Source organism: Coregonus clupeaformis, chromosome 18 (assembly GCF_020615455.1).
Source record: "Coregonus clupeaformis isolate EN_2021a chromosome 18, ASM2061545v1, whole genome shotgun sequence".
Classification (NCBI taxonomy): domain Eukaryota; kingdom Metazoa; phylum Chordata; class Actinopteri; order Salmoniformes; family Salmonidae; genus Coregonus; species Coregonus clupeaformis.
In genome coordinates, this window is record NC_059209.1 from 47,835,478 (window position 1) to 47,852,859 (window position 17,382).

At 42.1% G+C, this 17,382-nt stretch overlaps 1 protein-coding gene across 2 annotated transcripts in view; it reads right to left on the reverse strand.

Annotated features, from left to right (window-relative positions):
- Positions 1-17,382, reverse strand: part of LOC121530892 (PDZ and LIM domain protein 2) — a 78,644-nt gene that overhangs the window by 30,597 nt on the left and 30,665 nt on the right. For both annotated transcript variants that reach the window (XM_041836238.2, XM_041836237.2), the window contains exons 2-3: positions 13,823-13,943; positions 4,606-4,757 (exon numbers count right to left, since the gene is read on the reverse strand). In XM_041836238.2, coding sequence (XP_041692172.1) covers positions 4,606-4,757; positions 13,823-13,915 — 245 coding nt within the window. In that variant the 5' untranslated portion in view covers positions 13,916-13,943. The remainder of the gene's footprint in view (positions 1-4,605; positions 4,758-13,822; positions 13,944-17,382) is intronic.

The following is a 17,382-nucleotide window of genomic DNA, read 5'->3' on the forward strand; positions in this document are numbered from 1 at the left end:
AATCAGGTCTGTTAGATGACTTGAGCCATGCCAAAGTATTCCCTACAATGATAGCCTGGAAGCTCTGATAACATCATCTAATGTAATGTCTCATATTATTAATCAACATGTTAAGTAGAAGGGTCTGATTTGATGTGGTTATAGATACATCACTCTACACAAAGGTTCAATTCAGATATTTTGTGAGCGCCGGAGGACATGTGTGTGCTTGCGTGCGTATTAGGAGATGTACCATTTATACCGTATACTGGGGTATTTCAAAATACTGACAGTATGATTTTCAATACATCAAACATGTATTGGACTTTTACACACCGCGGCGGTGTGTGCTACGCCACTGCTTATAACTATAAGTATAAACTATAAGAAATCTAAGATGTGTCAAATAAATTATATCCAGCTCAGGGCTCTAGCTTTGCATTTGGTTTGTTAACTTGCTAGATGTCAAGATCAAGCTTCTTGGTTACAGGAGAGACATTCTAGCCTGAGTACCAGTCTCTTTAGCTAACATTCCACTCCTTGTCATTACCAAAGAGACTGGCCTTTCTACCATCTTCAAATATGAACAACCTATCATTAAATGAGCTTGAGGAGAACAGAGGAGTTGATCTTGAGTCAATAACCCTCACAGCTATCCTCCAATCACAACGATTATCCAAATATTATCACTTTTTTCTCTCCACAGAACACCTTGGTATCTGCTTGCTAAGCAACTGTTTTTTGTTTGTCTATACAAAACCAGTCTGTCAAAAGTTGCTAGCTCACATCTAAAATCTCAAACTAAATACATACTGCAATTCCAACCACAAAACCTATTTGCTTTGATTTTAAGAATCAAAATACAACAACTTGCAACAGCTAAATGTTTGTTTTTGACTTTGTTATAATTCAAATTCTATTTGGGGCTCCACATGTTGTCATGGAAAATATTAAATGTTATTTCCAACAACCAATGAGCAACTCCACCGTAAATCCAGCTGCATATTGAACACCAGTCTCTTTCAGCAATGATATGGAGTGGCATGTTAGCTAAAAAGACTGGTACCCAGACTAAAATACATTCAATCCCCTCCTGGATTAAGATCCCTGTTGCCTAACTTGTTTTGTGCGTAAAAAAAATACTACTTATCTATCTATCTATACACACAACCGTTCAAAATGTTGGGGTCACTTAGAAATGTCCTTGTTTTCGAAAGAAAATCAATTTTTTGTCCATTACTGGTCCTCAACTGGCAGCTTCATTAAATAGTACATGCAAAACACCAGTCTCAACGTCAAAAGTGAAGAGGCGACTCCGGGATGCTGACCTTCTAGGCAGAGTTGCAAAGAAAAAGCCATATCTCAGACTGGCCAATAAAAATAGCGCTCCTTGTGTGCACATCCAGTAATACCGTATACCACGGTATGGTACAGAAACGGTATGTTGGTATGAAAATCTGACTACCGCCCTAAAGTGCGTATATGTCACAAGAGATCGGAGAGTTAAACTGAAGACTAACAGTGAGTATAAACCAATGTGCAAGTGCGCACTTGCAAAAAATCAAAACCGGATATTCGAATCAGACACCTTATTTTGGTTTCCCTATGCCAAAGTGCTGTCAGTACAACCACTGGTATGTCGTTTTGATAAAAAATGCCTGCAGTCAACAGGTAGTACAGAATCTTCCAAACGATTCTCAAGCTCTTTAACATGATGCTCCTAGCAGAGTCATCTTTCCAGCTCTTTCAATGTGCTCGCATTAATAAAACATATACACAGTTCTATCATTGAGTTCGGAGGGGAAAATGTAGGGACTGTACGAGCCAATGTAAATAACTAGTGCCCCCCCCACTGTAGGGCTGCCTGCCTCTCCTCTCAGCTGAGCCTCAGCCCAGGGTAATGAGGCGCACAGGAAGGCCCTGGATGCCTGTGGTAAATCGCCCAGAAACACACCTCTAACAGCAGGAACAGGGTCTGGGCTGTATCTGAATACTCCACATGTGCAGGCGCACATCCAACCAGAGGAACAGCTGAAATAGGAAAACAGGCTCCTCATGCTACAGCAGTCAGAAAATATTACACTTACAGGATAAAATGGGACATAATGGATGGTTAATTGGAGTTCAAAATAAGTTCCCTGTAAGGAAATGCCTGTGTTTTCACTTGGAATTCCAAAAAAGTTAACAGAAGAAAGTTCAATTTGAGCTGTGTGTATCCAGTTCAACTCCTCTGGTTGAGAGAGAAGAGGATAAAGTTAACTGATGTCCTTCAGCCAATGAGAGGCATCCAAGATTAACTGCTGGGCCTTATGTAATGTGACCTTTGCCCTCTACCACAGGCCTCATGTACAGCAGTAGATGGGTGGATAAGCATGGGCTGAGCAGTGGCTGTCCTCAAACTATGGCGAGCTGAAGATGATCGTCTCACCTCTAGAGATCTATCTGATCCCTGCACGGAACAGGGACTTGTATTAGGGTTTGTTGTGCAACATCCCTGATCCAAAAATGAACAGTATGTTGATCTTTGTCATGTAGGGGACTTGGGAGTTTGCCTGCCATGCATTCTTCAGTTAGATAGGAATCTATGCAATCTATTGTCTGCCCTCTGAACTTCATATTAATAATGAAAACAGAGAATATTAATAGAAAGGAACGGCGACAATCCAGTAAACTAATATACAGTACATACCAATGTCTTGTCTTATAGACATCTTGAATTCCTTTCGAACACTGTTCACATAGACCATGGCATGCCACTTCTCACTTGTACTACTCCCTTCTCACTATCCACAGACGTGAGACTTTGGCGCAAAGAAATTGAAAGAAACATGACTGTATAGGGCTGCTTCTATAGAACAGCCTTTAGACAATTCCGATGCCCATCTGCAGTTGCTCAGTAACATTACATTACAAGGACCAATAGGATCAGAGGGACATGACATCATGCACACCGGGTCAGTGAACAATGGATTCATTAGAGACAGCTGAGGGCAATGGAGGCTAAATGACCGACCATTAATGACAAGATACTGCTGGTGTTTTTCTATAGAGCGTCACAGTAAAATCACCACTGAGCTGCAGATTTCAAACTGGAATTAAAAAGTACAGCAAAGAGCGTACAAGTCTGGTTATTGCACAAACGGGTTGTTTGATGGATTGAGCACCTGCCAGTGCATCTGCAATGGAGCAGTTCCTCAGTTTAAGACAGGCACGCCTTAATCAACACTCGTATTCTAAGGGTGGGCTGATGCCAACCTCTGCCCATGGGCAAACCCAACTGTAATCCAGCTGCTTTGATCAGCAGGGCTGTAAACCCATTTCCCAGGGTCCTCTCTGTTTATACTTCAGATTATCAGACATTACACTGCAGTATGTGTGTGTGCTTTGAATGATGCCTTCTGGGAGTAAACTTCCATTTAAGGACAACACATTAATTGCATAATGCTGCAGGTGGATCAACAAGGGGCCACATTCTGTAGTTGATTGGAGGTGGCTAGAGAGGTGCTGGACTAGAATGGGTAAAAGAGACATGGTACGGCTTACCATCTAAAGAGAGTAGGGCCTTGCTAGTGCAGACCACCCTTCACCACCTTGCCCATCCTGTCTGCCTCTGCCAGTAAAACAGTGGTACTTGGGGCAAAGTGGCTGGCGGAGCTACAGAGTGCCATTGTCCTAGGCAGCTAGGGACTCACGGTGTGTGTTGTTTCTGGCTTGGAAGGAGACATGGGGTCAGCAGGGAAAAATCCACTCACATGGACCCGGGACATGCAAAGAGGAAGTGTGTGTGAGTTTGTCTGTCTGTATCTCTGTGTGTGTGTTTATCTATATAGAAGTTGGTGGGAGAATTCACTCACACACACACACACACACACACACACACAGAGAGAGTGATGGGGGAGCGAGAGAGAGAGAGCGAGAGAGAGAGAGACAGAAAAACTGAGACTGAGAAAGGACCCATAATCAAACACCAGCCAAGAACGGTCTCACTTCCCAGGAAAAGGTCCAATGTAGAGCCAATTCTCTGCCACTCTAACAAGGTCTCAGCTAACTTCCAAACAAAGTTTATTAACATGGAAAATGGAAGACAGCACATTTTGGCAACATAATTCTGACACATTCTGGTATTCCCCCAGAATGAAACCACTGGTCCTTTATAGGGAGAGAGAGCTGGGACATCTTAAGACATTAAAAAACAAAAACAGCAGACAAGTGGAAAGAGGATGTGGCGACTGTGGAACTGGCACAAATACAAGCAATCAGCAGATCTAAACTGACCAGAAGGCACAGATGTGGTCTCTATGCCACGTTGTGGTGACCCCATCTGATGTTTGGATGAGTGTTTCCATGGCGAAGCTGTTAATGTAAGCATTTTCTACAGAATAGAAAACATCTAGGCAGCTAGCCTAGCAGTTAAGAATGTTGGGCCAGTAGCAAAAAGGTTGCTGGTTCGAATCCCCAAGCAAACTAGGTGAAAAATCTGTCGATATTTACTTGAGCAAGGCTCTGGATAAGGGTCTACTAAATGACAAATATTTTAATCTACGCCAAGATATGAATGAAAACATCTTGACACAGTACATGAGGATACATCTGTGCTCCTGGACTGTGCACTGTAGTGAACCCTACCTCTCCACCAGCAGCTGCAGTTGAGTCTTGGAGTTTTTGATCTTGTTCTGGGCCTCCACATTGAGCATGTCCACTGTGTTCTCTCCATTGATCTCCAGGATGACATCACCAGGCTGCAGGGCAGCCAGCTCGGCTTTGCTTCCCCCGTTGACCTGTGGGCCAGAGGTAAGAGCTGCAGTCAGACTCACTCTACTGCCTGTGGACTTGGTACAGACATGGTGCTATCAGCAACGTAAATAACCAGCATGCCTGAACGAAAGGCTGCATAGCTTATGAGTGTTGGACTATTTTTCAAGGGCTGACAGATACACTGATGTGAATGGTCATGATGACAAGTCAATGAAGATATGATTGTAATAACATGAGGCCCAGCCAGATTGTGGCTGTTCTGAAGAGATGGGTTGTTTTCCTCAGTTTGCCTTCCAGGTGTCAATCAGGACTTGCAGGGCTCTAGCAGGTGATTGTATTACATTTTGGTTGCAATAAATATCAGACACCACAGCTCATCATGCGCCTGGAAAACCTCAACAGTGAGGATTCATGACACCCTGAGGGAAAAGTCATCAGTGGGACAGTCCTGGGGCTGTGGGGTTGACTACTCTGGCCTAACCTTTGACGCAGGCCTCCCCCATGTCAAGGCAAATGGGGTCTACTGCCTGCATTAGGGGGGAATTCCAGCCCAATGGAAGGGTAAATCCATTTGAATTCAATAACTTTTTGACAGCATCTCTTGATTTAAACATCTCTTGATTGGACATGAATGCCAAAACATTCAGGAGATAAAGGTGCTCAAAGTTGACCCATTTCGCATACCCCACCATGCAATGACAAATCCATGTCTTCATCACTGGAAAAGATAAACGGTTGAGTTTGATATCATTTAAAAGCTTACAAAACAGGGCTTACAAACTATTTTATAATTTCGGCAAAACCATTTTTTGAATACAAAATGTAACCTTTAACGATAATTATCTAAAAACGCGTAAACTCTGATTTATTTCATATTCAGATATGGGTCAAAATTCCCAAATGGTTTGATATACATTTAATTATGATTTTCCTGCAGCTTCACATGTGTAGTTAAACAAGAGTCTAGATAGGCACAATGAGAACATAAATCCCAGCAACAAAACATCTACATGTCATTCAAAATGTCACATGAAACATGGACACTGAATGTTTCTTTGTCATGCCTAGTAGTCAGGTCAGTTTGTGCTTTAGTCAACTGTTCTATCATTCATGCTAAACCTTCCAGAAGAATGAAAAAGATAAACAGCATTTCTATATTTTTCTATAATAATTTAATACAATAATATGGGTTCTGTCAACAAAATAATTGACAATAATAACCAATAATGAAATCATTATAATCAGTAACCTCTTCAAGCAGTGTGTGTGTGTAAACTAGACATCACATTTCTTTTTCTTTTTTTTTGGGGGGGTAGATCAGCTTAATATTGCAGATAGATTGTAACTTCTATCAATTTAATTGTCTGCATCACTTCCAATCCCCCATGTTATATATATATATATATATATATATATATATATATATATATATATATATAAGCAAACCGGATGGACATCATGAAAATGATCGGAGAGGTTGAGAGTAGAAGTAGTTAAGGAGAAAAAACAAACAAAATATAATTATTGTAAAATTGACTGTGTCCATAAAATGTATATAGTAAGTATAAGCTGGAAGTAGAGGCCTAAGCATTGTTGTTTACTAGTTTACTCCAATTAGGGAAAGGGTGGTGGGGTTGTAAAGTAATAAAGGGGAATATATATATTTTTTAAGGATATATATGTATGTATGTATGTATGTATGTATGTACAGTGGGGAGAACAAGTATTTGATACACTGCCGATTTTGCAGGTTTTCCTACTTACAAAGCATGTAGAGGTCTGTAATTTTTATCATAGGTACACTTCAACTGTGAGAGACAGAATCTAAAATAAAAATCCAGAAAATCACATTGTATGATTTTTAAGTAATTAATTTGCATTTTATTGCATGACATAAGTATTTGATCACCTACCAACCAGTAAGAATTCCGGCTCTCACAGACCTGTTAGTTTTTCTTTAAGAAGCCATCCTGTTCTCCACTCGTTACCTGTATAAAATATACCTGTCCACACACTCAATCAAACAGACTCCAACCTCTCCACAATGGCCAAGACCAGAGAGCTGTGTAAGGACATCAGGGATAAAATAGTAGACCTGCACAAGGCTGGGATGGGCTACAGGACAATAGGCAAGCAGCTTGGTGAGAAGGCAACAACGGTTGGCGCAATTATTAGAAAATGGAAGAAGTTCAAGATGACGGTCAATCACCCTCGGTCTGGGGCTCCATGCAAGATCTCACCTCGTGGGGCATCAATGATCATGAGGAAGGTGAGGGATCAGCCCAGAACTACACGGCAGGACCTGGTCAATGACCTGAAGAGAGCTGGGACCACAGTCTCAAAGAAAACCATTAGTAACACACTACGCCGTCATGGATTAAAATCCTGCAGCGCACGCAAGGTCCCCCTGCTCAAGCCAGCGCATGTCCAGGCCCGTCTGAAGTTTGCCAATGACCATCTGGATGATCCAGAGGAGGAATGGGAGAAGGTAATGTGGTCTGATGAGACAAAAATAGAGCTTTTTGGTCTAAACTCCACTCGCCGTGTTTGGAGGAAGAAGAAGGATGAGTACAACCCCAAGAACACCATCCCAACCATGAAGCATGGAGGTGGAAACACCATTCTTTGGGGATGCTTTTCTGCAAAGGGGATAGGACGACTGCACCGTATTGAGGGGAGGATGGATGGGGCCATGTATCGCGAGATCTTGGCCAACAACCTCCTTCCCTCAGTAAGAGCATTGAAGATGGGTCGTGGCTGGGTCTTCACGCATGACAACGACCCGAAACACACAGCCATGGCAACTAAGGAGTGGCTCCGTAAGAAGGTCCTGGAGTGGCCTAGCCAGTCTCCAGACCTGAACCCAATAGAAAATCTTTGGAGGGAGCTGAAAGTCCGTATTGCCCAGCAACAGCCCCGAAACCTGAAGGATCTGGAGAAGGTATGGAGGAGTGGGCCAAAATCCCTGCTGCAGTGTGTGCAAACCTGGTCAAGACCTACAGGAAAAGTATGATCTCTGTAATTGCAAACAAAGGTTTCTGTACCAAATATTAAGTTCTGCTTTTCTGATGTATCAAATACTTATGTCATGCAATAAAATGCAAATTAATTACTTAAAAATCATACAATGTGATTTTCTGGATTTTTGTTTTAGATTCCGTCTCTCACAGTTGAAGTGTACCTATGATAAAAATTACAGACCTCTACATGCTTTGTAAGTAAGAAAACCTGCAAAATCAGCAGTGTATCAAATACTTGTTCTCCCCACTGTACGTACAGTGAGGGAAAAAAGTATTTCATCCCCTGCTGATTTTGTATGTTTGCCCACTGACAAAGAAATGATCAGTCTATAATTTTAATGGTAGGTTTATTTGAACAGTGAGAGACAGAATAACAACAAAGAAATCCAGAAAAACGCATGTCAAAAATGTTATAAATTGATTTGCATTTTAATAAGGGAAATAAGTATTTGACCCCGTCTCAATCAGAAAGATTTCTGGCTACCAGGTGTCTTTTATACAGGTAACGAGCTGAGATTAGGAGCACACTCTTAAAGGGAGTGCTCCTAATCTCAGCTTGTTACCTGTATAAAAGACACCTGTCCACAGAAGCAATCAATCAATCAGATTTCAAACTCTCCACCATGGCCAAGACCAAAGAGCTCTCCAAGGATGTCAGGGACAAGATTGTAGACCTACACAAGGCTGGAATGGGCTACAAGACCATCGCCAAGCAGCTTGGTGAGAAGGTGACAACAGTTGGTGCGATTATTTGCAAATGGAAGAAACACAAAAGACCTCTCAATCTCCCTCGGCCTGGGGCTCCATGCAAGATCTCACCTCGTGGAGTTGCAATGATCATGAGAACGGTGAGGAATCAGCCCAGAACTACACGGGAGGATCTTGTCAATGATCAAGGCAGCTGGGACCATAGTCACCAAGAAAACAATTGGTAACACACTACGCTGTGAAGGACTGAAATCCCCCTGCTCAAGAAAGCACATATACAGGCCCGTCTGAAGTTTGCCAATGAACATCTGAATGATTCAGAGAAGAACTGGGTGAAAGTGTTGTGGTCAGATGAGACCAAAATGGAGCTCTTTGGCATCAACTCAACTCGCCGTGTTTGGAGGAGGAGGAATGCTGCCTATGACCCCAAGAACAGCATCCCCACCGTCAAACATGGAGGTGGAAACAATATGTTTTGGGGATGTTTTTCTGCTAAGGAGACAGGACAACTTCACAGCATCAAAGGGACGATGGACGGGGCCATGTACCGTCAAATCTTGGGTGAGAACCTCCTTCCCTCAGCCAGGGCATTGAAAATGGGTCGTGGAAGGGTATTCCAGCATGACAATGACCCAAAACACACGGCCAAGGCAACAAAAGAGTGGCTCAAGAAGAAGCATATTAAGGTCCTAGAGTGGCCTAGCCAGTCTCCAGACCTTAATCCCATAGAAAATCTGTGGAGGGAGCTGAAGGTTTGAGTTGCCAAACGTCAGCCTCGAAACCTTAATGACTTGGAGAAGATCTGCAAAGAGGAGTGGGACAAAATCCCTCCTGAGATGTGTGCAAACCTGGTGGCCAACTACAATAAACGTCTGACCTCTGTGATTGCCAACAAGGGTTTTGCCACCAGGTACTAAGTCATATTTTGCAGAGGGGTCAAATACTTATTTCCCCTCATTAAAATGCAAATCAATTTATAACATTTTTTGACATGCGTTTTTCTGGATTTGTTTGTTGTTATTCTGTCTCTCACTGTTCAAATAAACCTACCATTAAAATTATAGACTGATCATGTCTTTGTCAGTGGGCAAACATACAAAATCAGCAGGGGATCAAATACTTTTTTCCCCTCACTATATATATATAAAAAAACATTGGGGATTGGAAGTGATGCAGGCAATTACATTGATGGAAGTTACAATCTATCTGCAATATTAAGCTGATCTACCCCTTAGAATAAAAAAAAAAGATGAAAAAAAAAGGATTACCCATGGTTAGCAAGGTCATATCAGTCAGCTAACCATTTACAGTAACAGCAGTTCATTAATAGGTCAATACACACTAAATTGTATGCAGAAATTGAGAAATGTGGCACAGTATGGGCAGCAATTAATCAATTCATTAATAGATTCATAGAATGGAGTTAGAAAGGTGATGACCTACATTGAAAGGACAGGAAGTGTTGGCTGTACACTTGACCAGGCATTCCACATTTACCCCACCCACATTTGAACATTAAATTATCAAGTAGTTTTTTGGTTTTATATGCAAAAAAAATAAAAATATATTCAGTAATTTCACAGGATCAAAGTCAATGTGTAATTCAATTTTTAAATGCTTAGTATATGATAACAACGAAAAGTATAATAATATAATCTAAAAAATTTAGTGTTTTAAGTCACACAATTTTTGCAAAATCTGTGAAGACTCCAAGCACGAGAAAGGGTTTAAACATAGGTTGATTCAACTCATATATCTTATATAAACATGAAGAAAAAAAGCACATTATTATTAAGGACTATGTAACAGCTCCAAACAGTTGTCCACTACAAGAAATGCTCACTGGTACACTAGTTTATAGATGTATGTGGACCTCCAACCTTCTTTGTAGTACCATTTGAAAGTTTAAATGTAAATTGTATTCCCATTGTAGTAAAAACATGAAACCCACCCTGTATTCAAGAGCATGTTGTGTCTCAACTGATGGCGGGCACAACACAAAAACCTCAGATTATACAACATATGAAAAAGTTGACATGTTTTCAGATCATTTACATTTAAAAAGTATTTTTTTTAAATTACATTTTACAAAAAAAAAATCTAGAAATTCTAAAATTGCTTAACAACCCTGTTTGTAAGCTTGTAAAATGATATCAATGTGAACTGTTTATGTCTCATGGTATGGTAGGGTATGCAAAATAGGTCAACTCTTTAATTATATCTCTTGAATGTTTCGGCATTCAGGTCCAAAAAGTCACTTTCTGAGCACTTCTACAATAGGCAAATATATGCATGGAAATATTTGTTCAAATCAAAATGGAGTGCTATCAAAAAGTGATTGAATTCAAATGGATTTACCCAGAACAAAAACACACCAGCAAACGCTCACTCAGACAAACCAAAAAGCCCAAATGAGGAGATTAACTCGGGAGTATTGAGCACTTGTGAACAATGGAGAGCAGCCTGACTTTTGCCATTGACAAGGCTGGTCCACAATTAAAAACAGAAATAGGGAAAACAAAAATAAAAAACACAAAGACCCAATCAGTGAAGAGATGAGGCCTCCTTCATAAATCTCCAGCAGAAACATGGAAGATTGCAGAGAGAATGCCAGGCAACAGGGTGTTTGTCCATTTTGCAAAGCAAGAGGGCAGAGGTGCCATGTCTGTGGGGCCACTCGAGTGGCAATTAAGCGTTGCTGTGGCGACCCACAATGGTGCCTGCCTTTCCTGATCAGGGCACGCTTCAATTCACATAAAGTAAGGGTGCAGCTTTTCTCAGGGGTCTATGCCCGGCAGAAACAGGGGCAAGCTCTCTATTCAGGCCAACAGGACGGGAAAGGGGGGGCCAACCATGTTGTTTCAGTTTCAAGATGCAACCACTTCAGACGGACCAAAGCCATAGCTGCTTAACTAGAGAGGAGGAGGGAGAGGGGAAAATGCTGCTTCTCCAGTAGGTTTTACAACCACTTTCACTGATGAGGTCTCCCTCTCAGCATGGGTCCCTGTTTCTTCTAAGTGACTGTTTGATAGTTGAGACAATTCCCTGTGTTCCCTGCATGCTGGTGTTGTTGACTACATTGTAGACTAGAGGGAGGAAATGAGAAGGAATGCCACAAGAATGTCATCACAAGAAAGTAGCTATTTTTCAATCTCAGCATTTATGGGCTGACAAGAAATGATGCCTTTGAAGTCAACAACAGTCCCCCCAAAACACTATGCTCCACTTGCAGCATTGGCACCCTCCTACAGTGGGGAGAACAAGTATTTGATACACTGCCGATTTTGCAGGTTTTCCTACTTACAAAGCATGTAGAGGTCTGTAATTTTTATCATAGGTACACTTCAACTGTGAGAGACGGAAAAGCAGAACTTAATATTTGGTACGGAAACCTTTGTTTAAAATTACAGAGATCATACGTTTCCTGTAGGTCTTGACCAGGTTTGCACACACTGCAGCAGGGATTTTGGCCCACTCCTCCATACAGACCTTCTCCAGATCCTTCAGGTTTCGGGGATGTCGCTGGGCAAAACGGACTTTCAGCTCCCTCCAAAGATTTTCTATTGGGTTCAGGTCTGGAGACTGGCTAGGCCACTCCAGGACCCTGAGATGCTTCTTACGGAGCAACTCCTTAGTTGCCCTGGCTGTGTGTTTCGGGTCGTTGTCATGCTGGAAGACTCAGCCACGACCCATCTTCAATGCTCTTACTGAGGGAAGGAGGTTGTTGGCCAAGATCTCGCGATACATGGCCCCATCCATCCTCCCCTCAATACGGTGCAGTCGTCCTGTCCCCTTTGCAGAAAAGCATCCCCAAAGAATGATGTTTCCACCTCCATGCTTCACGGTTGGGATGGTGTTCTTGGGGTTGTACTCATCCTTCTTCTTCCTCCAAACACGGCGAGTGGAGTTTAGACCAAAAAGCTCTATTTTTGTCTCATCAGACCACATGACCTTCTCCCATTTCTCCTCTGGATCATCCAGATGGTCATTGGCAAACTTCAGACGGGCCTGGACATGCGCTGGCTTGAGCAGGGGGGACCTTGCGTGCGCTGCAGGATTTTAATCCATGACGGCGTAGTGTGTTATTAATGGTTTTCTTTGAGACTGTGGTCCCAGCTCTCTTCAGATCATTGACCAGGTCCTGCCGTGTAGTTCTGGGATGATCCCTCAACTTCCTCATGATCATTGATGCCCCACGAGGTGAGATCTTGCATGGAGCCCCAGACCGAGGGTGATTGACCGTCATCTTGAACTTCTTCCATTTTCTAATAATTGCGCCAACAGTTGTTGCCTTCTCACCAAGCTGCTTCACACCAAGCCCAACCCAGCCTTGTGCAGGTCTACAATTTTATCCCTGATGTCCTTACACAGCTCTCTGGTCTTGGCCATTGTGGAGAGGTTGGAGGCTGTTTGATTGAGTGTGTGGACAGGTGTCTTTTATACAGGTAACGAGTTCAAACAGGTGCAGTTAATACAGGTAATGAGTGGAGAACAGGAGGGCTTCTTAAAGAAAAACTAACAGGTCTGTGAGAGCCGGAATTCTTACTGGTTGGTAGATGATCAAATACTTATGTCATGCAATAAAAAGCAAATTAATTACTTAAAAATCATACAATGTGATTTTCTGGATTTTTGTTTTAGATTCCGTCTCTCACAGTTGAAGTGTACCTATGATAAAAATTACAGACCTCTACATGCTTTGTAAGTAGGAAAACCTGCAAAATCGGCAGTGTATCAAATACTTGTTCTCCCCACTGTATGTTTAAAAATGATTGGACCATTAAAGGTTTGAGGAATTATAGATCATTTCGTGGTAGTGAGGAACCAGGATGTGCAGTGGGCTCAGTGGCTGTGGGAGGCAGGGGGCAGTCTGCCCTGGGTTTCAGAGCGGCTGTGGCAGGCAGGGGGCAGTCTGCCCTGGGTTTCAGAGTGGCTGTGGCAGGGAGGGGGCAGTCTGCCCTGGATTTCCTGATTCTGTTTACAGAGGAGGAGAACTCTATGCTAATGTCTTTCCTTCTACAGCTACTGCTTCTTGTTGCCTCCTCACAAGCTTGGAAAATCAAGAATAGTAAAACACGTGCACACATGCATGCACACAGACACACACACATTGGTCCAACACTCAGCACCCACACCCCCTCAACCCTAACTATAATAACTGGTTTCCTCCTGATGTAGCTTTCATTCCAATCTGACTGGATACAGTAGTCAAGGAAACAGGTAGAAGGCAGCCAATGAAGATAAACAATGAGAGGAACAGAGAAGTACAGCAGAGACTGAGGAAGTTGAGTTGGCATGGCATGTTTTGCTTTACAGAGGATAGGGTGTGACAGACTAGCAGTAAGGTCATTAGCAATTACCTTGGAAATGGTTATCGCCTTCTTGAAGTCTCTTCCTCCATATATTCTAAACCCCCATGGAGACGGACCAATCAGGTTCACTGTCAGCGCCATCACGTGACCAGAGGTCACCACCCACTGCCTGTTCAAACCCAAGAGAGAGAGAGGAGAGATGTGAGAACTGCTGTAACCTGCATAGTCTGCCTCTTATCTCCTTCTACCTGACTTCCACTTGCCTAAATCCTATTGACATAACATTGTGTAACCACATCTAAAAGGAATGGAAGGAATCTGAAACCCAAAAGGCACATGACTGACATTGTTGAAGTTCCTGCAAACCGACCGTTTCATTAAATCCTTAAAATGTCCTTATGAGAAGAAAAAAATATTTTTTAAATAAAATAATAATAATAATAATAATAATAATAATAATAATAATAATGTGGTATTTTACCCCAGGATAAAGGTCGAGTCAAACATTTCTGTTCCACAGAACTCTGTAATTTATTTTTCACCATGGACTTATTTCCATCTTATTTTTAAAGGGATCATAGCACAGGATGCTGCCCTTTCCCTTAGGAAGTGTGTGTTTTACAGTACGTCAATGCATCCGATGGGTACAGTATACACTTAGCCCCCATAACTCCATGCCCTTCTCAGAAACAACATTGACTGTAGTGTTTATCACTTGCACATGTGCTTGTGTTGAGACACTGACAGCTCCTGCTCCTTTCTAATTCATGCTGTGGTGACGAGATGGGGAGAAAACCTCGGCCCGACCGGCAGGCACACAGGCCCCACCACAGTGCAGAAGAGTCCCTATCCCTACACGCACTGCTGCTGGTGATTCAGTAGGAACAAGCCAAGGCTAGTAAGCAATGACCTTGTGAAAATACATACTTGAGTGCCATTAAGGCCATACTATTTCCTTCACAACACACACACACACCTTGAAATAGGAGGAAATACATATATTTACTGTAGGCTCCAGTGGCGACCAGTCATTCTGTTTTGAGGCCCACCTGTTTAGCCCCCCCAAAAAAATAATTTGTATTTTTTTTGCCTATTTTGCATGTAATTTTGGCATTAATACGTGTCACATATCCGTTTGCAAACAATGTAAAAAACAAAATCATTGAGTTAATAAAGCCGCATACAAACGTGGTCTCTTTTTTGCTTTCTTGAGTAAGGCAGCTCCAAAATGCAGGTGTTTCAGCCTAGCTCAGTGCTTTCTGTGGTGGTGGGGCAGCAAGCGGAAAATACAGAGCGTATGGGTTGGTAATGTTCTCTAGTTGCGCTGTGATTGGCTCAGTGTTCTGTCACTCATGGGGACAATACATCCCCGCAAAATCTATGGGGAGAGCTTGAAAATTCAAGCCCCTTGGTTGCTGCCATAGATTTACATTAGAAGTGTCCATCCAAGAAGGCTCAAGGTTATTGGCCACAGATAAAATGACGTCAAATCACATTATATCTACCGTAGCTTTGATTGGACTGATCATGTCAACATACTTTCAAAATATTGGCTAGCAAGCTAGACAAGCAGTCATCATCATGAATCACGTCGACAATCTACTGGCAAATCCTTTTCAATCCTTGTCATATGAAGATAAATTATAGATAAAAACGTGTCGTGCTCATCGGCCATAAACATTACACAAGTTGGAAATCGCAAATTCAACAATGAGTGGTTTGGAAGGAATCAGTGGCTAACTGCAAGCGTTGCAAAGCAATCACTAGCCTGCTATTCAGTGGAGTGGGTGTGTGGTCCAAGTCTGGGTTTAAGGGTCTCTTTTCCAAGCTTAAAAGGATAAACATTCACATGCCATGGGCCAGAAAAGGTTGAATACATTGGCCATGCTGTCAATCCGCATTCAAAACAACTGGAAACTCTGAAATCTTCAGTGAATTCAAGGCAACTGGGAACTGAAAAAAACGAGCTCCGACTGGGAAAATAAGTTTTGTATGGTCATCCAACTCGCAATTCCAAGTCGTGAACTCAGGCTTCTTTCTACAGCCCCGACCTGAAGATCACTGACATCATGATTCAACCTTCTTTTTTTCCGAGTTCCCAGTTGTCTTGAAAGCTCCATAAATCCAGAGAATGCCAGCCTTTGATGACAAAGTCAATGACAAAATGTGCCCACAAGAAGGACCGCCGCGCCACCTTCTTGTTCAAGTGAGCACAGCACAAGGTGAGTCCAAAAATGTATTGTATGCTGCTGCATAAATTATGTAATATGCCAGGGAGATATGTATACTGTAGCTAAGAAAGTAATACTAAATGTATGTTGTGTAGTAATCTGTTAGTAGCCCATGTGCCTCACCCTAATAATCTGGTCCCTTTCCCCCTCATAACTTAGCCTCCTGTTCATACTTGGTGGTGCACATGTAGCCTATAGCATGTTTTAGAGAAATGTAATCATTGAATATTATAAGAGCTTTCATTGTCTGCTTATATGCCCCCTTTATTTATCCTACGGTTAGAACTTGGTGTACAGGGAGAATAATGTAAGAATGGCCCATGTTCTGAGTTCTGTCACAATACATTTCAAAAGTGCTGAACAAATAGTTATATTGACTACATCCGTCCTAGCTCACTCATTAATGTCTTAATCGAAATTACGGATTGCCTCTTATCCGCTAATCGTCCCCTTATGCCATAGTACATCTCAATTGTCAGTAGAAACCACATTTGTTTAAGCAAGTCAGCCATATCAGCGATGTTTTTTTAAAAGGCAGTAAATGAGGCTGAATGAACTGTTTTGCTGCCAGAAAAGGCTCCACGATAGCCAGGTGTAGCAGTGGTAAGGATTCACTCCATGGTGCTGAAAATAAATTCTGCTGTTGGGACAGCTTTATGTAGGCCCTAACAGTTTGTGGTCACCGTTTGTCACCGTTATAGTGCAATTTATATATTGTTTAGTGTTGTGTAGTGGCTTTGCTGGCATGCATCTACATATTTGGGGGTATATGTAGCTCAATGAATTCAACTTCACTTACCTGACAGCAACCTAAATTGCATAACATCAAGTTAAATATAGAAAAGAAAGCATGCTCAGTCTCGCAAATACTTGTCTTGAGAAATGAGGACGTTATTGTGTTAGAGTCTCTGTTGAAATCTGTTCTGTATACAGCCACAGAGAGTTGGTGTGGACTTGACACTAAACATGTTTGACCCAGAAACAAATGCTGACAAATCCTACATCAAAAGGCTGATGTTTCCTAATTCTGTATTCAGAAGTCCTTGTTATGTAACTATACAGCATTACTGTGTATGTAGGTCAGAGTTTGAAACAAAACATACTTGGACATATCAATATCTGAACCTTGGCACACCACGTGGCCACTTGCCTAATCTTATCATGTCTAGCAGGACTGAATGAACAACTGATCATCGGTGGAGAATGCACATGGACTGGGGATGAAGTCCCTGGTCTTAAATCTTCCTGTAAATATGATCCGTCTAGTTCCATATACCATAGTGTTAGAATTGAGGAGGTAATCTATCTTTAGGAGCCAAGGCTGGTTCCACAGCCACCCAGGCAGAAGCATAGCAGACAGTGAACCCAGTCAGCTAG